We start from the raw sequence: 27754 nt of genomic DNA, 5'->3' as shown, positions 1-27754 counted from the left end.
CAAAATCGAGGGGGGGGGGGAAGCAAACAAATAAAAAAAACATTTCAATGAGAAAGGTGTTTCAAAATGCATTTTACACCTGTCCAGTTGATTTGCAATCTTTTATTTTCAAAATATCAAAGTATTGGCGAATTTTTTTGTCGAAAAAAAAACATGTTGCGGTACTAATAACAGAATTTCACAAAAAAAAAAAAAAATGTTGACCGATTCCAAATAAGTAATAATATGATTTTAAACGCAGGAAAATGCACATTTCAAATTATTTTCAGTTAAGGGGTTACATACATGTAAATCGACAAAAAAGTCAGAGGTTGGTGTCAGCACACACTATATTTTATTTAAAATCTGTTTTCAGGGCATTAAAATATACATTTTCATCTATTATCAAAACAAATTTGAAGACATTTGGTTGTATCGTTTCCGAGATATAGCTATTTGAAGATAGCAGTTTAAAAAAATGGGTGCTTCGATATTTCAACACTGCCTTGACAAAATCGTCTCAAAATTTTGGTGAAGACTCGTTAAAACGGTCCTATGTGCATGACGAAGGTTGATTTTCAAAAAACGCCTTAATATCAGCCAATTTGGTACATCCCATCTCGAGATATCGTGGCACCCGTAAATCAACTCGGTGTTTCGAGAAAAACGCTCAGAAAGTTTGACAGTCCGCTTTGCGCACGGCAAAATATTGAGCTCGTCTCTATCTCAGTTTTATCATGTAATATCTTCATTTAACTTTCAGGAGTGATTGAAAATCATCTTTTTCGTGGATTTAATAAATTTTCTGTAATATGAAATTTTGTGATTTTCTACATGTATGTAACACCATAATTAGATTTTGACTTAAAAAAAATAATATATTATTTTTGCTACTGATGACATAAACTTCCTGCAAGTGTGGATCAATCTGACCGCGCACTGGACTCACAATCCAGAGGTCGCTGGTTTGAATCCCGCGGCGGGCGCTCTAAAAATTCTTTGTGTAAATATGGGTATCCGGCGCCGTTGCTCCGTGCCGTACTCAAACACTTAGGAGCCCAGGGCGGCGAAGTCCTTGTAGTTAAAAGGAAGACACTAGTGGTTGGTACTAGCAATGCACTATGGGGTATTTCCATATAAGCGAGCGGCCAAAAATATTTTTTTGCTTTTTTGTGACTTTTTTGTTTTGTTTGTACTTAGTATAATGAAAACAAATGAATTTTGATATTTTTCCAAAAAATAGTTTAATTTTCGATTTTTTCAAATATTTGAGGCCACATGCATTAAAGTGGTGAATTTTAATATTCTTGCTCTGTCTATTTGATGCCCAGAATGGCGGTTTATGCTATGTTAAAGTTTCTGATTTCCGTTCAATCTCCCTCCCCTTCTTCTTGAGTTAAAATCCACCTCTCTTTGAAGACCAAACCCCCCCCCCCCCCCTCCCCCTCCAATTAAAATTTGATTTTTCCGGTGTTTTAGAATTTTAGACGGTTTATTTTATGGATTTTCGTCCACGTTTTTTGTTGATCCACTTGCAAAATTCACGTTTTCCACGATAAATTATTCTAAATCAAAATCACTATGTAACCGATTGTCGTTAGATTACTTAAAATATGAACTTCTTCTATGGGCTTTTGTATACCTCGTTTTGAAGCTACAGAACAACATGCGTAGTTTTTCCTCTGTGGTTTTTCCCTGAGTTGATCATGTGATGGTTCTGCAATGTTGTAATTCTTACAAATATATGTACTCGAAAGCAGTTCTCACGATTTCAGAATAGTGCTTCGTTATATCGTACATCAATTACCTTTCTGAATATATATAATGATGCAGGAAAAAAATACATAAACAGCTACACAGTACAACTATGAAAAATAATCATTTTTTTGTCAAAAACATGTTTTGACAAAGAACTTTGTCCTAAGGTTTCTATTACGTGGTGTCAATCCAAAATTTTCGCGAAGCGAAAACGTTACGTGACGAATTCCCCTCTCGGCAAATTTCCCCTCTTTTTGGTGCACGCTGGTTGGATGAACAAACGTTTCCCAATCAGTCAATCGAGAGACGTGAGATTGATGTATCTAAAATCACCCCCACTCCACCTCATAATTTTCGGATCGTCGACGAGGCAACAAAACGATGCTCAGTCGGTCCCGAAAATTCATTCTATTGCTGGACGTCGACGAGAACACATCAGTAGCAGATGGCCTGGTGGCCCGGTAGCAGACGGCCTGGAGGTCTGGGAGCAGATGGCTTGGAGGCAAGGACCATGCCAGTCGCGGGAGTCGATCATTGGAATTGGCCACCACCTGGACTGGAGTGGCCGGAGGCCCCGCGGATGTTCCGATGGGGGGACATTTGCCGAACCGTAAGAGTTGGGGCAATATGGGTATCAAACTTTATGGTTTTTGATACTGCATCTTGGTAACTTTCGAGTGGTGAAGGAAAGTCAATTGATTTCACTTCGATTTCTATTTCAGCTCCACTTGCAAGTCCCCCTAGTTCGATAGGACGGTAATTATAAGGGGGAAATTTGGACCGGACATTCTAATCGAAAATTTCAACAATCATCTTGCAAAGTTCTTTGTCATACTGGTCATGTGTAACATAACCACCTGCACCTTTTTTCTTACCATTTTTGCCTTTGAAGGTCTGCAATTCAGTGAATTTTGAACCTACAAATTTCAAACTCCGGATTTTTCCTAGTTAGAATGTATATTTTCGAAAAAAAAAAAATACCAAAAAAATAATTAGAGTATGTCGGTTTTTCGATTTATGGCCGCCTGAATCCCCATAGTGCAATGGTGGCCGACAGCTATAAAGTCAATTTCGTTTTCGATGACATAAACTTTGAAAAATATTTACAACGGCCTCATTAGTTTTCAAAAAATGTAAGATTTGACGAAAACAAAAATTTTAGCACAAAAGAAAACTATTTGCGATACTAAACATCGAAAATTTTCAAAAAATCAAATGATTTTTTAACCAACCCAAACATGCTAAAAATGATACTAAACAAAGAAGAATGCATTTTTAATTGATTTCTGCTGATTGTACCTAAATTTCAATTGAAATTTTGAAGATTTTTAAAAAAAAATATACTTTTGTTTCCTGATTTTTGGGGCATCTGGAACCGGTCACAGTAGGTCGGAATTGATTGTTTTACTAATTGGACATCGAGCTTACTCTATTCAAACCATGACGTTTGAAATGTAGCATGCCATGTAAACATGTAAACTCAGTTAATTAAAAGTGGGATTCGACGTAAACAGTTGAATCACACGTAAAATCATTTTTTTGTTGTTGCAAATTTACATCGAATTGCATTTAAATTTAAATGTTTTATGACGTGCAAAAGTGTTACATCATAAATGATGTAACATTCGGAAATATTTTTTTGTTTCTGAACTCTTTTATCTTGGGGGATCTTAACTTGTCGTTTCATGTCAAGAGCGACATTTTTCGTTGATGTTTGGAATATGAGTTCCGGTGAAAATCCGGCCATATCTCGGTTCCCCGTCGTCCACCTTTGATGAAACCCCTTCCAATCGATTCCCAGGACTTTTTTTTACATATTGTGTATGCCACTGTGCATTACATTGGTTGTTTTGAAAAAATAATCTAATTAAAAAATCGTAAATCGGGTGTAAATTTTATTCCACACATTTTTATGTCTCAAAAGTTGCAGGGTTTGTTCTTCAACACATTAACATTTTTTTATAGGACAAATTGGGGTTTTTAGCAAACAAAAAGTTGATAAAAAAATCAGCAATTTTATAAACAACTTTGCCGAAGATACCAAATCTTTCAGAAAATTTATCAAGAGATACCGTTTTTCGAATATTTATGGGCAAACCAATCACACCAAATGACTTGTTTGTTCATAATGAAGGCGCCACAAAGTATTAGCCAAATAACAAAAAATGCAAATGAAATCCATTTTCGGATTGCTGGGAGAACTTCTGGAATACTTTATTTTACATATTTGCAAAAATAATTTTAATTTTCTAGATTTTGTTGACTGATGTTGTCAGCGATGGAATAATCATCATCAAAAGAAAATCTTTGGATGTTCATCAAGAGAAAAAATCCGAAAGGAGCATGGCTCTCCTCTCTCGCGCACGAAAGATCGGTAAGAAGAATCTAAAAAAATCATCATCTTGATTATTCGGCAAAACATCTTTTTCACTACTGCACTTGCAAGTGTAACGTCACACGTCGAAAAAAAACCTGTCACATTTTGTAGATGGGCAATGTGTGTAAACAAAGTGAAATAAATATTATTGAGTGGTGCTGGAAATTCACAAAAAATCATCAGCAGATTGATTTTCTTTAAGAATTTCGGGAGCGATTTTCTTTTGCGTGATTTACCTCCTCTCTCTTTCGCGGGTGAAAAAGGTTCGCAAGCGAAATTGATTTTTTCGCGATTTATCCATCCCTGGATGTTGTTAATGTGTTATTAAAAAATATTGTTTAAATTCAAAGAATTTAATTAGAGTTGTTTTTAATTTCCTGTTTGTAATCACAGGTTTCCTCGCTTCGACGACAGAACAAATTAAAAAAAAAAAGTGCAGAATTCTATTCGCAACAGTGTCGTGCCAGCACGTGTTCCAGTTATAATGTGAAACCCGTCATAAATTATAATTATTGTAGCACCATAACCAGCAGCATCGTCATCGTCCAAGTCCACCACTAATTACTAACCCCGGTTTCTTCATCATTTTTTGTTCTCTTTTTCCCTGCAGGTTACACTGCTACCTGATAATTTTAGTCTCCACATCCGGCCAACGGTGGCCTCGGACACGGCCGAGTACAGCTGCCTGGTGAACGACCGCCACAGCCCGGAAGCCATCGTGGACTTGCTGGTGCAAGGTGAGGTCCCTGTCCCTGCAAAGAAGCTCCAAGTTTAGCTAATGCATGTGTTTTGTGTCTTTTTTTTCTTGTGGTAGACGTTCCGGATCCACCGGGACGACCGCTGGTGGTCAGCTTCACGTCACGTTCGGTCCATCTATCGTGGGCCCACTCGCAGGACTCCCGGAACGCACCGGTGTCCTATTTCATCATCGAAACCAGGTAAGCGAATGTGGGGTTTTTTTTTGTCTAAGGGGAGTGTAACATTCTTCACTAAGGTAGTGACATCCAATGAGATTGAGCGACAGCTAAACCTATAACAAGAATGGCCGTCGGACCCAACGTTAGACGCAGAAGTTTGATGTTTCCTAGATCTGTCAGCCCGACAATCTATTGGTAGCTTTGTTCAAAAGTCACTCGTCAGCGAATCTTTCAGACAAAAATCAAGATCAATATGTATTGAGTCTGATGTATATTTTATAATTTCCATCGAATAAAACACTGATTCAACAAAAAATCTCAGATGCGTCAAGGAGCCTCTTACAACTGCTGATGAAAGTATGCCAAAGACAAACTACAGCAATTCCCGGTACGAAAATATCCCAGCAATTCGCAACCATGCATAATACATTCCGGTTTGTTTTGTCTGTCAATTTACAAATAACCTCAGGCTTTTCCATGCATTGCGAATGATTCTGTGACGATGCTGCTTGGGAAAGTTCAGGAGATGAAAGACTTTCCCACGAATCGTCTCATCATGAGAAAGATTACGTGTCCAAGCTGGTCATTGTGTAATTACAAACCTCTGCTCAAAGTGTGTTTGAAGAGCCACTCTATATGCAGGTTGACAGATAATGTTATCATGATGAGTACCCCTTCTCACTCCTTTCTTGAAGAATAAATACTAGTCCTTCAAAGGAAGGGAGTCAGTATTTATCTACTGAACCGATAATGGATGACAAGCAGGTATCATAAGTTCTTGTTAGCTCAGGTGACTCTCTTAGACTTTTTGTTATTTAATCAACCCTGGCCCGAGCAGGGGTAAATAACACTGGAGTACCAAATTTTGGTATAACTTGGGCAAATACCAACGACCAAAGTGTGCCCTTGGTTGCCCAGTAATAGATAGTAATAGTAAAATATCATGAAATCATACCAAAGTCTTGTATGTGGAAGGGCACAACAATACCAAACCATGTTATTCCAAGGGCAAAATGATACCACAAAATAAAACCATTTCAATACCATGTTGAGGTCATCTGGATTTTTGAACATTGCTTGAATACCAAAACTTGGTATTGCCATGGTTTTATTTCAAGGTATTCTCGCGCCCTTGGAATATCTGATTTTGGTATTCCTGTGGTCTTCTACATACATGATTTAGGTATGATTTCATGGTATTTTACCATCTTTACTGGGCAACCAAGAGCACATTTTGGTCGCTGGTATTTGCACAAGTAATGCCAAAATTTGGTATTTTCATACCATTTATAGTGCAGTAATTGCAATTGGTGAAAAAACGGAAATGACCCATATGCAACAGCCAAATCTACTCACCTGATGATTCCATGTCGTTTTTAGTGATATTCTTCACCACATCGAATACATTTATCATTAATTAACGGCTTGTGCTTAAAGTTTTTGAAGCTTCGGAAAAATAACAAGATTGAAAAATAAGTGTTAACTTGAAACTGGATTGAAATTCACCAAAATTCAATAATCTGTCGATTGACTCGTTTTTCAAAGTAATTGGTTATCCCAACTAAAATAAAATTTCCACGATTTAAAAAAAAATCTTAGTGGGTATATCAAAAAAATTAAATCAGCTTTAACATTTTTGAGATTCAAGCCATGTTAGCGCAAAATTAAGTATCTAGTCAAAATTGGTAAAATTTTCCAGGAATTTGAAAAAAAAAATTTAATACCAAAATGACTTAGAAAGTTTTCAACACTTTCATGTAATTTCTTTAGGGGTTATATCAACAATGTTTAAAATCAACTTTTAAATTTCCCGTTTTCATGAAAACATTCGCTTTGATACACAATTTTAGCGCAAAATTAATTATTTTGTCAAAATTGGTCAAAATTTTCCCATAGCTTAGAGGAATTTGATAAAATACAGTAATACCAAAATGTGGTGTTCGATAATTGACAAATTCTGCAGTTTAACAATATCAAAACAATACCATAAATTGGTATGATACCAAATTATGCTCTTGCATATTCCTTAAGATAAATTTTAAAGGATTCAGGAAAACCAAAATTTGGTAATGATATCAGAGAAAGGTATTTTTACACATTTCCTTTGTTATTTAACCATGCTCGGGTCGACAGATGTAGGATGCTCAATCTTTATTTAGAGATATTTTCCTTTCCAGAGGTTGTAATCAATTGAATGATTTGTCCCTACTTAATTGGAAAAGCAATTCGTGAAGTAGTTTTAATTTCAGTTTAATTCAAAATAATTTATTCAACAATCCAAATACAGATTCATTTACAATTTTCACTTTTTTGTACTTTTACCTAGTTTGCAACTATAGTTTTAGGAAAAAAATCTATTTCATTATCCAATTAACTAGATTTATAAGCTTTTAAGCAAGGCTGGTACAAATTTTATTTCGAGTTTTTGTCACCCCCTTCAATGTTGGTCCGAAAAATCATGGGGCATTTTATTTTTCCAAAAAAGTTCATATTTTCAATGGAAATTAAAGAGCAATCAATTGAAATCAATTGCATTCTTCTACGTTTGAATTTTTGTTTTGCTTGTTTGGGTTGATTTAACATTTTTTGATTTTATTTAAATTTAAAATGTACAGTACCGCAATTGATTTTGCTAAATTTTATGTTTTCAAATCTTTTTTTAAACTAATGATTGCATATCCATTGTACGGGTGCATAATGCATTTATCAATTGTTTTCTCATTGAATGGTTGAAATTTTGGCTTGTTATTTCAATTATTATATTTTTTTTATTATAATTAAGCCCCCACCCCCTCCCCCTTTGAAAAAAATGCATCGGCCTAAATTCAATAAAAATTTTGATGAAATTGAACGGAAGTCTAGGGACCATTCATAAACCCTCCCACCTCCAATTACCATACAAAACAATTTTTTTATGGAGGATGGACAATACCTGATCCCCCTCCCCTAAGGTGTCCATGGATTCTTTAAAATAAACCTTGAATTTTAAAATATCGTTGCCCAAATCAAAAATTTCCGTGTTCTAGATGTACATTCTTTTTCTGAAAATGCTAAACTAAATTAATCCACTGAAGTGGTTAGTGTCATCACCTTTTTTCCTCACTCAACTAATATATTTTAGATCTGGTAATAAAGGACATAAATATCACCTAAGTGGTCATAACTTGAGACAGGGTTGCCAGATCTTCACTGTTTGAAACCCGTTGGAAAGGTCTTCGATTACCTAACCAACTATGGGTCGGATGATGGATCTGGACATAGTTTATATACCGTAACACGGGGTGACTTTGATAGGTTTGAGATTTTCTCGCAAAATGAAGAGTGCAAATAAAATACGTACGGAATTGTTTGGAATCATACTGACCGGCGTAGAGAAAGGTTCAAGGTACTTCTAGAAGAGGTTTTCATTAAATTTTGAAAAGTTTTGAAAGTATGTTAACTTTAATTAAAAAAACGTTTATGAAAAGCATTATTTTCTCATTCTCAAAGTGTCACTATTTTATCAGTGAACATGTTTTCAAATCGGAAAACGGAATGCATTTTTGGATTCTTCGGACAATTTTCCACTTGGAGAAGGCAAATAAATCTAGTAAATAGAATGGTCTGTTTTTGAAACATAATTAAATAAAATTTTCCAAATTTGAAGGCATTTTCAGAAGAACAAATTCTAAACAAAATGTGAAAACTTTTGATTTGTGCTTCGAATTCAGTTTAAAATGCAATATAAATTGATAGTTTCACAAGCAAAACAATTTCTAACAAATTCCAGGCAAAATTCTGACTTCTTAACCATTTTACCTAAAATTCATATGTATTTTGTTTAAAAGCTTATAAATTAAGTTAACTTAATATAAAAATTGTTTTTTTTTTTTTTTTGTTAAAAAAATATAGAGGTGGGCAAAACCGCTCTTTTTAAGGAGCCGCTCATTTTCGATCGCTCTTTAAAAAGATCCGCTCTTTTGAACGGATCTTTCGCTCTTTTTCAAAATATGGATGAAAAGGGTTTTTTCAAGAATCTTGTGATTTTGTAAGTTATTTCACATTGAACTTCTATAAATTAGGCCGTACCAAATGTTTTTTGAAGTTTATGTCCCTGAGCTCTGACCAAATCGCAAAAAAAAAATATATATACGTCCCCATCAGTTGCATTCATTAGTTCTCAAAATATCGAAGTATGATGAATTTTTTTTAAGCCAAAAAGTAAACTTTTGTTTTCAGTTGATAAGACTTCTATTTCCATTGAAATTTGATAGTTTTTTGAAAAAAAAAAAAATACTGTTTTGCCCCCTGATTTTGCGGACCGATTTTAAAGGGGAGGAGTGACATAAACTTTGAAAAATATTTGTAACGGCCATATTTGATAAAAAAATAAAACTGAAAACGAGAAGATGCCCTTGAAAACCATTGGTCTTGGTGGTCTCTATGTCAAGATTTCTACTCAAAACTGAACATTCGAGTAAATGAATGACATCCAAACTTAAATCTAGGATGCTGAAAAAATTGCAATTCATTTTAAAATTGCGTTTATTTCTGCAAGAATTGAACTAATGCAGATATTTTATTTGGAGAAAATACTCTGTGAACTCTTCTCTACATTCTGATTTAATAGATAAATGCTATAAACGATAATGTTCAATCGCACAAAATGATTATTTTTCCAAAATCTTTGGAATATTCAATAGATTTTTGGTAATATTTGACAAATTATGCTATTTGAAATGCTCAAATTTGTATTCCGGCATTACTTTGATGTACACTCAATTTTACAACGAAAAGTTCATTCCATTTTGTTTAGAAAATCATTTACTTGTGTATGAATTTTTATAAGCATTGAAATTTTTGACATTGCATTTTCAATCCTCAAAAACAAATTTAATACTACATTTTTTGGAAATTCTATGAATTATATTTATAACAAAATCATGCCATATTGAAACGGTTCTTTCAAAAAACCGGAGTTTAAAAAAGAACCGCGGTTCTTTTTTTGTGAGCCACGATTCGTTCGCTCTTTTCAGTGAACCGGCTCTTTGAGCGGTTCACTCTTTTTTTGCCCACCTCTAAAAAAATATATCAGCAACCTAAGTACACAGTAAAAAATATGTAAATTTGGAAGTTGTTATTTTGGAAAGTTTAATATTACCTCATTTATGATGTAATTTTGCAAATATCGCTTAAGTGGTCACAACATGAGACAGGGTTGCCAGATCTTCAATAGTTTGGACTCTTTTGATAATGGATCTGGACATAGTTTACATGCATATTAGTGAGATACGAATGTATGTGAAAACACATTTTTATACATAACTTTTGAACTACTTCAATAGCGATGTATGGGTCCATTAACCAAGTCGAATGCAACCGGCTAAATCAAATTCGGTTCAGCCAGTGCTGAGAAAACTTTGTGAGAATTTGGGTCACATACATACCTACACAGATACACACACACACACACACACACACATACGAACATTTGTTCAGCTTTCTTTTCTGAGTCGATAGGTATACATAAGGGGGGGTCTATGAGCTTTCTGTGAAAAGTTAATTTTTAGTGCAGGATTAAAGCCTTACCTCAGTGAGGAAGGCAAAAAAACACAGACATTTAATTATTTTAAACTTATTTTACCTTCTCTTAGTAGTCAAAACAATCCGAAAATACATTCCGTTTGACGATTCAAGCTTATTTTCTTTGATAAAATATTCCTGTTAATTATCAATTTATTCCTGAAAGTTAACTAACTTTACAAAGTATTAAAAAAAATGTTAAAGCTTCTTCTAGAAAAACTTTGAACATCAAAGTGGAAAAATCTCAAACCTATCAAAGTCACTGGAAATCATAAGACATTCAGACTTTCTTGAAACTCCTGAATAATTGAAGGTCGTATCGCCCTCAAGTTACGAGATATCGGATGCCTTTGTCACTGTCCAAAAATACCCCTTAAAGCATTTCGATTTTCGTGAAACTACAATCAAATGTCGATGTCGGAATAGCTGCTGTGTGAGTTGGCATAGAATGACCTCTTTACATTTTCTTCAAAATCCTTTACAATTAAACTTTTAACTAATTTTTTAAATCAGCCGTTACATTTATCAGGGGCAAAAAAAACACGAATTAAAGACATTTGAATGTAAGTTATCCCGTGGTAAATACTTTACAAAGTTTGTCTTGCCAGGTTAAAAAAAAAATCATGATTCATCAAAACTTGCTTTAAGATACTGATCCAAAAAAAGCAACTGTCAACAAAATTTGCAAAAAAATATTTCATAAAATCAGCTTTGTTCCACAATTGTGGCGATATTTAAAAGGGAAGGCAGGGCTTTGAAATTTAAAAAAAAAGTGTCTACGTCGTTTATGGATGGATGACATTTTTACATTTCAAGGTCTCAAATTCCAAAACATTGATGTTCTACTCGTTAAGCTCCTGTTTGCAGCCATGTCCGACATGCTGTAGCCAACCTGCAAAATTTACAACATCAAACCGGCAGCTTCCAGTGCCTTCAGCCATTTGCAAGTGCAACGGGAGTCAACCTCGAAATTCCCCAAGCTCACCAGATTTCCCATTTGGAATGCCATTGCCAGCACCGTCATCATCCCTTAGGAGACGAAGCGGTGCGGTCAAGGCAAATATGAAACTTTCTGCCTGCGGCCAGGCAACGATGCTTCTGCATTTGTGCCACGTTTCTAATCGATGACTTTTCCTTCGATTCCAGGGCAAACCCCCGTAAGCTTACACCCTCACTCTTGCCTTCGCACCACAGACTGAGAGCGAGGAAGGGTACTTTCAGATTGATGGCTTTGTGCTTCCGACCTTCCGGCAAATATACGTTATGGTTACAGTGGATTTTGTGAAACATTTTCATGAACATTATTAAAATTACTAATTGTCAATGCAACATTGCTGTCGCGAGTTCATTAACAAATAGAAAAAAACTCTGAAGAATAAAACATTAGCCTTAATTTTGTGACCTGGTGTAACCCAGTGTGTAACTGACTACCGCAATTTACTACATCGAGAGTAGAGAGCCTAACCTAAGTGCATTGGTCCTGCACTGCTCCTGGTGATCTGGTTTTGAAATCCAAACCACTCTGCACCAGAAACAGAAAGAGAGAGAGAGATATATTGGAGCTGGGATGCTGAGAGGCCTTGTGTGGGGTCACGTGGGTGGTGCCAAAGATAAACAGGAGATTGTCTCGCAGAGGGCTTTTTTTGGGGAAGGGAACGCGAGCAGGAGGTTGTGGTTTGAATCGGTTCAGGTACTCTCGACCCAGGAAATGGAGTTGGAATGTCGGACGTACTTCCAGTGTGTGTGTGTGTGTGTGTGTTTGAACATTTGTCCCTATTGTCAGTACTGGGAGTTTGTATTTATGGGGTTATAAATTTAATATTGAGCTTTGTGCCCGAACTCTGGAACGGGTTGTGGGAGTATTTGATAAATATCAAACAAACCATCAATGAAACTTGCATCGTTCCAGCAAAGTGTGGTTTCATTGATTCTTGACCATCAGCCAACTTGTGGCAAAGCTACCAAAAATTTACGATCTGATAAAGTATCACCACAGTTTTGCTTAAAAGCAGGGAGTGGCTCCCATTTCGAAGCTCCAAACCGGAAAGGCGGAAATAAATTTCCACAATTTTTTCACACGTCGCACTGCTGCACCCAAAAGCGCTCAGAAATTTTCCTCCCGCCTTTTGGGTAGTAGATAATAGCTAAAAGCTCCATTTTTAAGCTTCTGTAATCAAACACAGATATTTTCCCGGAACGACCACCAGCCAGCACTGTTTCGGACGAAGCAACTAGAAAGCACCGAACAGTTAATCCCTTCTCGAACATCGGTCCGGAGAGTGCCTCCGGGTGTTGGCTGGGAACGTTGCCTTGCGACGGAAAAACCAACTGCCACAGCTGGGAAAATTTATTCATTTCACTGCTGATTTATGCCGAGAGGGCTGAATCGAGCTGAGCAGGGTTGCCAGTTTTGCCCTGTGGTTAGATTACTGATGTTTTGGGCAATGTCGGATTGAAAGAGTTTGACAGTGCTACTAACCCATGATGATGAAGATTTATTTAAACTAAAAAGTAAAAACTAAAAACTAAAAACTAAAAACTAAAAACTAAAAACTAAAAACTAAAAACTAAAAACTAAAAACTAAAAACTAAAAACTAAAAACTAAAAACTAAAAACTAAAAACTAAAAACTAAAAACTAAAAACTAAAAACTAAAAACTAAAAACTAAAAACTAAAAACTAAAAACTAAAAACTAAAAACTAAAAACTAAAAACTAAAAACTAAAAACTAAAAACTAAAAACTAAAAACTAAAAACTAAAAACTAAAAACTAAAAACTAAAAACTAAAAACTAAAAACTAAAAACTAAAAACTAAAAACTAAAAACTAAAAACTAAAAACTAAAAACTAAAAACTAAAAACTAAAAACTAAAAACTAAAAACTAAAATCTAAAAACTAAAAACTAAAAACTAAAAACTAAAAACTAAAAACTAAAAACTAAAAACTAAAAACTAAAAACTAAAAACTAAAAACTAAAAACTAAAAACTAAAAACTAAAAACTAAAAACTAAAAACTAAAAACTAAAAACGAAAAACGAAAAACTAAAAACTAAAAACTAAAAACTAAAAACTAAAAACTAAAAACTAAAAACTAAAAACTAAAAACTAAAAACTAAAAACTAAAAACTAAAAACTAAAAACTAAAAACTAAAAACTAAAAACTAAAAACTAAAAACTAAAAACTTAAAACTAAAAACTAAAAACTAAAAACTAACAACACTGAAATTGAGGCTTATTCACTGCCAAATGATAAATTAATAAATTGATAAATTGATAAATTGATAAATTGATAAATTGATAAATTGATAAATTGATAAATTGATAAATTGATAAATTGATAAATTGATAAATTGATAAATTGATAAATTGATAAATTGATAAATTGATAAATTGATAAATTGATAAATTGATAAATTGATAAATTGATAAATTGATAAATTGATAAATTGATAAATTGATAAATTGATAAATTGATAAATTGATAAATTGATAAATTGATAAATTGATAAATTGATAAATTGATAAATTGATAAATTGATAAATTGATAAATTGATAAATTGATAAATTGATAAATTGATAAATTGATAAATTGATAAATTGATAAATTGATAAATTGATAAATTGATAAATTGATAAATTGATAAATTGATAAATTGATAAATTGATAAATTGATAAATTAATAAATTGATAAATTGATAAATTGATAAATTGATAAATTGATAAATTGATAAATTGATAAATTGATAAATTGATAAATTGATAAATTGATAAATTGATAAATTGATAAATTGATAAATTGATAAATTGATAAATTGATAAATTGATAAATTGATAAATTGATAAATTGATAAATTGATAAATTGATAAATTGATAAATTGATAAATTGATAAATTGATAAATTGATAAATTGATAAATTGATAAATTGATAAATTGATAAATTGATAAATTGATAAATTGATAAATTGATAAATTGATAAATTGATAAATTGATAAATTGATAAATTGATAAATTGATAAATTGATAAATTGATAAATTGATAAATTGATAAATTGATAAATTGATAAATTGATAAATTGATAAATTGATAAATTGATAAATTGATAAATTGATAAATTGATAAATTGATAAATTGATAAATTGATAAATTGATAAATTGATAAATTGATAAATTGATAAATTGATAAATTGATAAATTGATAAATTGATAAATTGATAAATTGATAAATTGATAAATTGATAAATTGATAAATTGATAAATTGATAAATTGATAAATTGATAAATTGATAAATTGATAAATTGATAAATTGATAAATTGATAAATTGATAAATTGATAAATTGATAAATTGATAAATTGATAAATTGATAAATTGATAAATTGATAAATTGATAAATTGATAAATTGATAAATTGATAAATTGATAAATTGATAAATTGATAAATTGATAAATTGATAAATTGATAAATTGATAAATTGATAAATTGATAAATTGATAAATTGATAAATTGATAAATTGATAAATTGATAAATTGATAAATTGATAAATTGATAAATTGATAAATTGATAAATTGATAAATTGATAAATTGATAAATTGATAAATTGATAAATTGATAAATTGATAAATTGATAAATTGATAAATTGATAAATTGATAAATTGATAAATTGATAAATTGATAAATTGATAAATTGATAAATTGATAAATTGATAAATTGATAAATTGATAAATTGATAAATTGATAAATTGATAAATTGATAAATTGATAAATTGATAAATTGATAAATTGATAAATTGATAAATTGATAAATTGATAAATTGATAAATTGATAAATTGATAAATTGATAAATTGATAAATTGATAAATTGATAAATTGATAAATTGATAAATTGATAAATTGATAAATTGATAAATTGATAAATTGATAAATTGATAAATTGATAAATTGATAAATTGATAAATTGATAAATTGATAAATTGATAAATTGATAAATTGATAAATTGATAAATTGATAAATTGATAAATTGATAAATTGATAAATTGATAAATTGATAAATTGATAAATTGATAAATTGATAAATTGATAAATTGATAAATTGATAAATTGATAAATTGATAAATTGATAAATTGATAAATTGATAAATTGATAAATTGATAAATTGATAAATTGATAAATTGATAAATTGATAAATTGATAAATTGATAAATTGATAAATTGATAAATTGATAAATTGATAAATTGATAAATTGATAAATTGATAAATTGATAAATTGATAAATTGATAAATTGATAAATTGATAAATTGATAAATTGATAAATTGATAAATTGATAAATTGATAAATTGATAAATTGATAAATTGATAAATTGATAAATTGATAAATTGATAAATTGATAAATTGATAAATTGATAAATTGATAAATTGATAAATTGATAAATTGATAAATTGATAAATTGATAAATTGATAAATTGATAAATTGATAAATTGATAAATTGATAAATTGATAAATTGATAAATTGATAAATTGATAAATTGATAAATTGATAAATTGATAAATTGATAAATTGATAAATTGATAAATTGATAAATTGATAAATTGATAAATTGATAAATTGATAAATTGATAAATTGATAAATTGATAAATTGATAAATTGATAAATTGATAAATTGATAAATTGATAAATTGATAAATTGATAAATTGATAAATTGATAAATTGATAAATTGATAAATTGATAAATTGATAAATTGATAAATTGATAAATTGATAAATTGATAAATTGATAAATTGATAAATTGATAAATTGATAAATTGATAAATTGATAAATTGATAAATTGATAAATTGATAAATTGATAAATTGATAAATTGATAAATTGATAAATTGATCAATTGATAAATCGATAAATTGATGAATTGATAATAAGATTAATTGATAAATTGTGTTGTTTTTTATTAGTTTATTGTTTTATGCTTGAAATATTTGATATGTTAATATTTTTTCTAAACATAGAACTTGTTTTGTAAACATAAAATTTTTTCTTTTAAGATTCAAGTTGTACTGAAACCAACCTGATTCGTTAAAGAGTCAAAACGTCATACTTTAAAATTTCACTTCAATATTTCTAGTACCCACTCAAAGTCCGTAATAGAAACCCACTTTTCTCCGATTTCAAAGCTCAAACTTAATCCTGACTTTCCGCAACAATTCTGACAACCCTTCCCATAAGCAAAATTGCTCAACATTTGCTCCGAGTGGAGAGCACTCCTTCAGGGAACGAGCTGAGAAATGCACACGTGATAAAAACATTCAATTTAATGTGTTTGGTTTTCCTTTTCCGGTGCTAACCCCCCATCTTGCACTTGCACTAGCTGGCAGTAACTGTACTGGGATCGAAATGAGTGAGTTCAAGTGTTCGTCGTGTGTATGCATCATAAACAATACGGGCATTGTTGAAAAGTGAGCTCTGCCAGACGACCATGTCTTGTTCTAGAAAACAATGGGGGTCGTATTCTTGTGCCGTGTAGATGTGTAATTAATTGCATTCATCGTGACAATTCTTCCCAGGGGGGGTGATTTGGGCAAGAATCAAGCAAGCTGGGGATCTTCCCAGAGTTTATCAGATAATTGACCCAGGCAGCTCCATTGTTGTTTGTCGACATGAGTTATTAATGTGTGATAATCAATTCTGGCCGGGCACAAAGGATTCGCTGGGATCGATTGGATTTGAATTACTTGAGCCGGGTCTCTTTAATCAATAATTCTCGTGTTTGCTTGCAGGGTTGGAGAAAACGGCGGCTGGGATCAGGCGGCCACCATCCGGACCAAGGACAACGCGACCACGTTTCAGGTCAGCAATCTGTTGCCGTTCACGGTGTACAGCTTCCGGGTGATTGCGATCAACGAGCTGGGACGTAGCCCGCCGTCGAAGGAGTCGTACTACTTTGTGACGCTGCGGGAAGGTGAGTTGTAGACTTGTGGACTTGTAGACTTGTAGACTTGTAGACTTGTAGACTTGTAGACTTGTAGACTTGTAGACTTGTAGACTTGTAGACTTGTAGACTTGTAGACTTGTAGACTTGTAGACTTGTAGACTTGTAGACTTGTAGACTTGTAGACTTGTAGACTTGTAGACTTGTAGACTTGTAGACTTGTAGACTTGTAGACTTGTAGACTTGTAGACTTGTAGACTTGTAGACTTGTAGACTTGTAGACTTGTAGACTTGTAGACTTGTAGACTTGTAGACTTGTAGACTTGTAGACTTGTAGACTTGTAGACTTGTAGACTTGTAGACTTGTAGACTTGTAGACTGGTTAATCAACTCTACCACCATTCACCTGACGTCCGTGATTGAAAAGCTATTTTCCAAAGGCATTAGAAATGCGGTCAAAAAACTTGTTCAACAATTAACAGCAAAATGGCTCAGTGGCGTTCCACACCCTCAAAATTTACCCCCCATAAACCGAAACATTATTATCTCATGAGCATACGCACATAAATTTCCCAATTTCCCACTTGGAAACTTGTGCTTTCCTTCCCCTCGACTTTTTCGTAGCCACCACACCGAACAATGAAGAAAATTATCTAATCGTAATTGCTGACTTCATTTGCATTTCATTTGCGAACGAAAAGAGCAACCCAGCTCGTGCGAACTGTTGCTGTGTCGTTTTCAAATAAATTATGGCAACAGTTCATTTTGTTGGGGTGTTGCGTGTAATTGTCATTTTTTATGTTGAATGTTCACTTACCACCTTTAAAAAAAATGAATTTCAATATTTGATTAGATTTTATTTTAATTCAAAACTAGTAATAAAGAAAGCAAGCCTCACATTTCCCCACCCCTCTAAAAGGCAACTTCACTAATGTAATTTGTTGGGTTGCCTTGTGGCAAGAACGCTTAAAAATCAACGCAAGTGCAGCATCCAAAATTGCTGCCCTACTGGAGGAATCTGGAGCAATTTTGATCGAGTGCATTTTCTATAGCCTGAAGTGAACGGTAGCATGCGAAGCCGTTGATGGAAACTGTAGAAATGTTGCACTATTTGCTGATGGAAAGGAATTTGCTACAAAGTATGCCATCGGTGTGGTTCGCTTCGAGAACGGCTAAGTGGTTTCCCTAGTTGGTACGATTTTTTTTAAGATTGTGGAGTTTTGATGAATATAAGCCTTTTGAAGACTTAAAATTTTGAAGACTTGATGACTTGACGAAATCTGAAGACACTGGAAGACGGGTAAATACACTTTTAGACATAAATACATAAAAAAAACATTCAACAGGATTTTGATAGAATTTTTAAGAAATTCTAAGGCAGTTTAAATCATGACAAATGTTTAGTTCGAATAAATTTTAAGACGCATTACAAATTAGCTTTGAGGATCTCCAAACGTCAATTTGAAGATAATTGAAGTTGAAAAGAGTCGAAGACAGTTGGAGACATTCGAAGTTATTTGAAGTCAATAGGATACAACTAATGTCATTAGAAGACAGTTGAAGTCGTTTGAGGACAAAAGGAAGAAAAGAAAGACACTTGAGGATGTTTGGATACATTTGAAAACATTTGAAGACAATTTAAGTCATTTGAAGACAAGAAGACACATCTAAAACCTGAATCTGAAGACAGTTGAAGACAATTGAAAACAATTGAAGACAACAGGAAAAAGTTGAAGTAATTTGAAGACACTTGAAGACAGTTGAAGACATTTAAGTCACATTTAAATTCATTTGAGGACATTTGAAGACATTTGAAGACATTTGAAGAAAGTTGAAGTTGAAAAGAGTCAAAGACAATCGGAGACACTTGAAGACATTTGAAGTCAATAGGATACAACTAAAGTCATTTGAAGACAGTTGAAGTCGTTTGAGGACAAAAGGAAGAAAAGAAAGACACTTGAGGATGTTTGGATACATTTGAAAGCATTTAAAGACAATTTAAGTCATTCGAAGACAAGAAGACACATCTAAAGACTGAATCTGAAGACAGTTGAAGACAATTGAAAACAATTGAAGACAACAGGAAAAAGTTGAAGTCATTTGAAGACACTTGAAGACAGTTGAAGACATTTAGGTCACATTTAAATTCATTTGAGGACATTTGAAGACATTTGAAGACATTTGAAGAAAGTTGAAGTTGAAAAGAGTCAAAGACAATCGGAGACACTTGAAGACATTTGAAGTCAATAGGATACAACTAAAGTCATTTGAAGACAGTTGAAGTCGTTTGAGGACAAAAGGAAGAAAAGGAAGACAATTAAGGTCATTTGAAAACATTTGAAGACATTTGGAGACATTTGAAGACATGAGGACACATCTAAAGCAGTCTGTGTCTAAAGACTGAATCTGAAGACAGTTGAAGACAATTGAAAACAATTGAAGACAATAGGTCACATGTAAAGACATTTGAAGGCAATTGGAAAAAAATTAAGTCATTTGAAGACACTTGAAGACTGTTGAAAACAGTTGAAGACATTTGAAGAAAGTTGAAGACATTTGAAGACAACTGAAGACATTTGAAGACAATAGGACACATCTAAAACATGTGAAGACAGTTGGAGACAATTGAAGGCATTTGAAGACAATAGGTCACATCTAGAGACATTTGAAGACAGTTAAAGACATTTGAAGGCATTAGGACACATCTTAAGTCATTTGAAGACAGTTGAAGAAATTTAAACAGTTGGACAATTGGAGACAATTGAGGACATTTGCGGAGTTAAGACACATCTAAAGACATTTGAAGACAATAAGACTATCCAAAGTCATCTGAAGACATTTCGATCCCTCTTATGAATAGCATAATAGGAAAACCAGCAAGCTTAGTACAAGATAGCACAGAAGCATCGTTTTGAAGACACTTGAAGACAATGACCAAATATACAGATTTTTAAAGACATTTGAAGGCAACAGAATACATCTAAAGTCATTCGAAAACATTTGAACACATTTGAAGAAACTAAAAATAATAGAAAGAATAACAACCGCAAATTTTCTCTTTTCATTTCAGCACCCACCGGCAAACCGGTCACCACGATCGCCCACAACACGTCCGCCACGTCGCTGTACATCTCGTGGAAGCCACCGCCGCCGGACACGATCCTCGGCGAGTTCCTCGGCTATCGGATCACGTACCGGACGCGGGACCGCAACCCGGACGACGTCAAGGAGATCTACATCCGGGACAGCTCCGTTGAGGTAGGACTTTTAAATAAAATTTGAGGTTTGCCATCCTCGTGAAGAAATTTAGGACGTCGAAACGTCAAATATTTTTTTTTTTCTCAAAATCAAATTTTAATTAAGAAAATCATAGAAAAAAAGCTGAAAAGTTCGCCATCATTACCCAGATCGGGTTGAAACCCCAACCAGGGCATGATAAATCTAGTTCCACCGATTTGTACAAACAAATCAGTTCCGATTCTAGCGGCGGAAATCCGACAGGACGCCAGGTTTGAAGTATATACCAAGGGGAAAGCAGTCCATTAACTGGCACACATCTGACTGTTCGGGTTGTACGTGCGGAAAGGTGAATCAATTTCGATTAATGGGAGGTCATTTATTCCCGGGGCGGAAAGTTTCCCGACTCTTTTTTTTTCTCTCTCTCTCCCTCGAATTTGGTGGAATTTGCCTTTCAAAGTGGTGGCGCGCGAAGAAGGTGGGTGGGAAATGTTTCATTGGAGCAATTTATTACCAAACGAGTGAATTGACTTGAAAGGGCAAGAATGTCGAAAAAAGCTTGATTAGTGACAGTTTACTCGTAAATTATAAGGTGACTTTTAAAATACTCGTTTTTCGAAATTATTAAAAACTATGGTAATTATAATGAAGTACCTAGTTCACCGCCAACTCCAAAAATTTTCCAAAACTTTTTTTTCGTAAAATCGTGATGGTTATAAGCAAATCCCTTAAGTTTATGAACCAAAATTTATGTAATTGTCTGCTCTACAACTTTGTAGAACATTGTTACACTCTTAAAAAGCATGTAAAATTATAAAATCACGAAATTTTGAAATTAAAATTTTTGTTCTAATTAAGAAAATTACCCTTGTGCAGATTAGAAAAGTACATTAAATTTCCCTTAAAATGACATGTTCAATTTTACATAAAAGTCTCTTTGACACCAATTTTCTATCTCGTCACCGTTTCAGACTGCAAATTATTGAAAAGCATGTATTTTTTCGCCTGTTCAAAAATGAATAGGGTCGTACCGTCCCTCCGTCACGAGATATCAAAAAACGGACCTCGGGTTCGTGATCAGTAGGGCTAGTGATTTTTCACGGCAAAAAATCGAAATTTCGCGGCATGCCAATTACAAAATATTGGAATTTCACGGCAATTTCACGGTACTCTAAAAACTGCTCAAAATAAATGTAAAAATGAACTCTTTTAGCGTAATTATGAACAGAAAATTGTTTTAAAAGTAAGTAGCAGATAGAATCTCCTGACATAAATGATGATTTAAAAAAATATATACTGGATTTATTTTAATTTTTTTGGGAAAATTTCCGTCACTCCGGGGTCTCGTGGCACAGGGGTAGCGGCTTCGGCTGCCGATCCCGATGATGCTATGAGACGCGGGATCGATTCCCGCCTTATCCACTGAGCTTCTATCGGATGGTGAAGTAAAACGTCGGTCCCGGTTTCTCCTGTCTCGTCAGAGGCGCTGGAGCAGAAATCCCACGTTAGAGGAAGGCCATGCCCCGGGGGGCGTAGTGCCAATAGTTTCGTTTCATACTGGATTTATTTTGAATTTTTTTGGGAAAATTTCCGTCACTTTAATTTATGGTTCAGCAAATTTAATTTAATTTCATTGAGATAATAAGTAGTAAAACAACACAGAAAAAAAATAATGTAAATTTGGAAGCTGTAATTTTGGAAGGTTGAATATTACCTCTTTTATGATGTAATTTTACCTCAATTTAGACTGGAAAAGTGACATTACACCAGAAAAGTGGTAAAATTACACATTTCCGGAGGTAAAATTACACCTTTTTTCTGACATAAAAGATGTACCCCTTCCCAGATGTAATATTACCATCATTTTTTTCTGTGAGGTGTTATAAAACTAAAAATATATGAAACATTATTTCTTTTCCTAGGTTCAACAATAGAGGAATTCGAGTATTTGAATAACTTTTAGGCAAAACTCATAAAAGCAGTTGATAATTGCAGAATACTATAAACCATTGCAAATGCTCAACAAATACCTTTTTTGCGTTCTTTCATTGTAGTGTTAAATAATGTTCTTTTACAATCTTTTTGGAATTTTAAGGAATAAATAAATTTTGCTGGAAATGTAGAATCAATTTTTGCGTTTCATACAATATTTTAATGAACAATATATTTAAAAAATAGTTCTTAATCTGACAAGCAATATTTGTTTGGTTTGAAAACTACATTCAAAATGCTTGTTAAAAATCTTGTAAAGTATTTAGAATAAAATAAATAATGCTTAAATGTACTGAGGAGCGATTTATCAATGAAATACATAAAATTTCGTGGCATTTCACGGTACTTACAAAATTTCACGGCCAGGGAAAAATTTCACGGATTACGCGGCTTCCGCGAAATCGCGAAAAATCACTAGTCGTAGCAATCAGGATATGGAATAATATAATTGAACAGAATTGATTTTAAATATCAGGCCATTTTAGAATATTAATTTTTTTTTCAGAACCCCGTGAAATTTTCACTTGATGACATGATGATTTGGTTGATTGTTTTCTGTGGAAATTTTAATTTCAAGGCCTATTTTGTATGTATTTTATAGATTTTGTAACAGATTATATTCTTGCTTATTTATGGTTTGAATTGAAAAAAATAATGATTTAAAATACCGTATAAAATGAATTTTCTGTAAATTTAACACAACATTTTCTAGGTTTTTAACATTTTTTCACATTCAGATTGATGAACAGAACAATGCTCCTCGTGGAAATTGCAAGTTTTAGCGTGTTAAATCACGTTGCAAAAATCTAACAGTTTTTGCAAATAAAAAAATGCTTAAATTACGTCAGTGAATGATGGTTTCTTCACAAAGTCAATTGCAAAAGCATCCTGTTTATATTTGAAAGCGCCCGAATGCTTGCAAAAAAGCCTACCAAAAAATCTTTGTAAAGATTTTTTTTCATTTTTAGTCGCAACTGGTCAAAAGTTGATTTTTTTTGTAGAGCCTTGTACCACTGCGACCAAATTATAGGTATAAGTTGACTAACGGAACTGTTGAGATCAGGGTTGTTAAAATATCAAAATACAGAGAAACCTCTTTTTACGCGGTGGCGTTACGCTATTTGTTTCGTCGATTTCTCTTAACGTGAAGACTTCCATCATTGTCATGATTTTTCCTTCAGAGATATAAATTTTGCGTCGCTTTCAATATTTTGACAAAATTCCATACATTATTTTTGCTAGCTTCAAAAAGCGTTTTGTAGTTCTGAACAAAACCTACACCCAAAGTTAAAGAACGAGGGGATTGTCCTCACGAAAAGAAACGTGAGGAAAGTGCTATATTGCGAGAGTATAGTCCTCTCGCGTGTTCATTCGTTCATTGGAACAGTTCATCCTATGAGTGGCTTATATGGACAAACGACCACCACTTAGTCACCGAACCATGGTGGCCCATACGGCAAAGGCACGGTTCAATGTGCCGAAGGTCTTGGGTTCGAGTCTCGGTATCGGTACTTTTTTTTTTTTTGATAGATGAATTTTTTGTGGAAAATGAACCATGAGTAAAGTACTCTCGGTAATTTCGGGATTTATCCTCTCCGTCCGCACACAGTACCATTTTACTACCGAATCGTGCTATTTATCCTCTCGTATGCCGATGCCCAGTTCTAGGTGTACAAATTGCTTTTAAAAGATTGTGAAAATGTTGTGTCGTTCCAGAGAAATCGACAAATTAGAAAAACGTAACGCATCGCGTAAAAAGAGGTTTCTCTGTATCAGCTCTCAGCAACTACAATTATCTCGCCTGAATAATCATTGAAACTCTCAGCGCCGATCATAGCCGAACACGTGTTCGTGTTTACACACTCGCGATTGACATTTTCCTTTTTCTCTCTCATTCCCGCTTGCACGCTCATGCTAACGCAACAGCGTTTAACCACAAAAGCCGCCACAAAACCAATTTCACAAACGCAGTTTAACGGGACGTCATGCGTGATCGGCTCGTAATCGCCATCTCGCGTTCTTTCATTGCAGTTTTCGTTGAGATTGAGAGACTCAGCGATGAGAGCGCAAAGTCAAGGAAAAGGGGAGGAGTGATAGAGAGAGAGAATGCCTTCGCTGGGAATCACGAGACACAAGAAGAGATCTCACAAGCTATTGTGACGGCCGCTATAATCTACCAAAATTATTTGTTTGCATAACTATTGATCAACTAATTCAAACATTACCATTTTTAATACCAAGGTATGAGATCCAACACTGGACCGAAAGAAACAAATCTGGACTATATTCGTTCAACTAAAGCCGAAGCTTATTTGAGAAGTTAATTTTTTGAGTGATTTTATAACCTTTCCTCAGTGAAAAATCCAAATATATTCATTAGCCAACGGCTCTGTGCTGGTTTGGTGATGGAGAGATCTATGTAGAGGTGGGTAAAAAAAGAGCGAGCCGCTCAAAGAGCCGGTTCACTAAAAAGAGCGAACGAACCATGGCTCACAAAAAAAACCGCGGTTCTTTTTTAAACTCCGGTCTTTTGAAAGAACCGTTCCAAGATGGAATGATTTTAAAACTTGTTATAAGTATAATTATTTGAATATCGAACAAATTGTAGCATCAAATTTGTAATAAAAATTGTAAACGCAATTCCACATTAAACAATGATTGCATATAAAAATAAATCCCACACCCAAAGTTAAAGAACGAGGGGATAGTCCTCACGAAAAGAAACGTGAGGAAAGTGCTATATTGCGAGAGTATAGTCCTCTCGCGTGTTCATTCGTTCATTGGAACAGTTTATCCTATTGAGTGGCTTATATGGACAAACAACCGCCACTTAATCACCGAACCTTGGTGGCCCATACGGCAAAGGCACGGTTCAATATGCCGAAGGTCTTGGGTTCGAGTCTCGGTACCGGTACTTTTTTTTTTTTTTTGATAGATGAACTTTTTTTGAAAATGAACCATGAGTAAAGTACTCTCGGTAATTTCGGGATTTATCCTCTCCGTCCGCACACAGTACCATTGTACTACCGAATCGTGCTCTTTATCCTCTCGTATGCCGATGCCCAGTTCTGGGTGCAATATAGCTTTGCTGCCAAATACTACTTAACAATTTTCATTAAACAACTGATCGCACGTTAAAGTATTACCCGAATACTAATTTGAGCATTTAAAATTGCTTAACATTTAAAATTGCTTAGCATTGTAAAATATTAATAAAAAAACCTACTAAATAGTTGAGAGATTTTGGAAAAAAAAACTCTCTTGTCCGATTAAACTTTAGCGTTTATGGACTTTATCGATTAAATCAAAATGTAGAAAAGAGTTCGCAGAATATTTTCTCCAAATAAAATGTCAGCAAAATTTAATTTTGGCAAAAATAAACGCAATTTTAAAATTAATATCAATTTCTTCAATATCCTAGATTAATGTTTGGATGCCATTCAATTTTTTGAAAGTTTAGGTTTGAGTAGAAATCTTGATATAGAGACCGTCAAAACCTTTGGATTTTAAGGGCATTTACTTGGTTTTGGATTTTTTTCAGATGATTTATAAAAGTCCAAAGTGAAATAACTTTAAAAATCACACCATTCTTAAAAATAACATTTTTATAAAAAGAATGAAAAAGAGCGAAAGAGCCGTTCAAAAGAGCGGCTCTTTTTAATGAGCGAACGAAAATGAGCGGCTCCTAAAAAAGAGCGGTTTTGCCCACCTCTAGATCTTTGAAAAAATGAAAACTCATCGATGTTTCTTGAGAGGACTAAACCCACAAAGTCGTACAAGAGTCCTTGTCTTTATTTTGTTTTCTTTTCTTGTTTGGATTATTCGGGTGGTTTGTTGCTACTGCTACTATAGTAGTCAAACTTTTTACGGTACTATATATTTAAATTTTACAAACATTGAAAATACAATCAAATGAGCTTAAATATGACTTAAATTAAAATCAATTCAAGAAATTTGAAATGTTTTTAATTCAAATACCAGTTTTAATCGATAACACTATTAAACTTTAAAATTTTCAAAGGGAGGTTTAGTTTTTCAAACTTTTCAACCAGAAAATAATTGCGGTAAAGTTTTAACCAAAACATAACAAAACATAAATCAATTCATTAGAAATAGCATCAAGAATATGAAATTCATTTTTTTTCTCGCAACAAAGTGTACGGTATTTTGAGAATGGCTTAACGGATCGTTACATTGCTACATTGCGATAGCGATCGATGTAATTTATTGGCTTTCGACCACCACACCGAGACCGTTGAGTAGAAATAGAGAGCGGCCAAATGAGACAGAAGAGTCGAGTTGTGATGGGTACCTGTAGATATCGGATGACCTCGTTGGCGGAAGTGAGCAAGAGAGAGAAAGGGTGTCGCGGTTTGGCGGCAAGGTTGGAGGTGAATTCCAGGGCGAGATTTTATCTTTCGTGGTTAGTGGTTGTAATTGTAATTGTGTACGTGATAGTGTGCTACCGAGACAGGATAACATGTTTGTGATGGGAACAACCCTTTCCCTCACCCCTCCCCCATTGTTTTGGCAGTGGTTTTGGGCTATGATTGTAGCCAGGACTGCGAACTTTTTCGGACGAGTTGTCGAGCAGTTTGTAATTGAGTTGGAGTTGTTGTCACTTATGTGTCCAATCAACATTGAATGAATGTAAATTGTGCGACAAAACTTTTTCGATTATTTACGGATAAATTTTATGTGAAGCAATTTTCACTTAACCAACTTCAGTAGTGCAGTCCAGAGAAAATTTAAAGGCAAACTTGCCTTCCTCAATAAAGCTATAATGCTGCTCTGAAAATGAACTTTTTATAAAAAGCTCGGAGACCCACATTCATGTATACCAGGGGAATGCATTTTCAATTGATTTCATCTGATTGCACTTGAACTTGAAGTTTCTGAAGTTTCTTGAACAAATATTTATTTTTGACAAATCCTTTTGAAAATTTATGTAATAGCCTGAATAGTCAAAAATTTATATATAAAAATGA

General features: G+C 33.3%; 1 protein-coding gene across 1 annotated transcript in view; it reads left to right on the top strand.

The window, feature by feature from the left end:
• Window positions 1-27754, top strand: part of LOC120432507 (protein sidekick-2-like) — a 203207-nt gene that overhangs the window by 151716 nt on the left and 23737 nt on the right. The window contains exons 3-6 of the mRNA XM_039597728.2: window positions 4725-4851; window positions 4929-5052; window positions 17386-17567; window positions 20608-20795. Of these exons, the coding sequence (XP_039453662.1) occupies window positions 4725-4851; window positions 4929-5052; window positions 17386-17567; window positions 20608-20795 (621 nt within the window). The remainder of the gene's footprint in view (window positions 1-4724; window positions 4852-4928; window positions 5053-17385; window positions 17568-20607; window positions 20796-27754) is intronic.

The sequence above is a fragment of the Culex pipiens genome, chromosome 1, assembly GCF_016801865.2.
Source record: "Culex pipiens pallens isolate TS chromosome 1, TS_CPP_V2, whole genome shotgun sequence".
Taxonomy (NCBI): Eukaryota; Metazoa; Arthropoda; class Insecta; order Diptera; family Culicidae; genus Culex; species Culex pipiens.
This window is presented reverse-complemented; position numbering and strand designations above follow the sequence as displayed.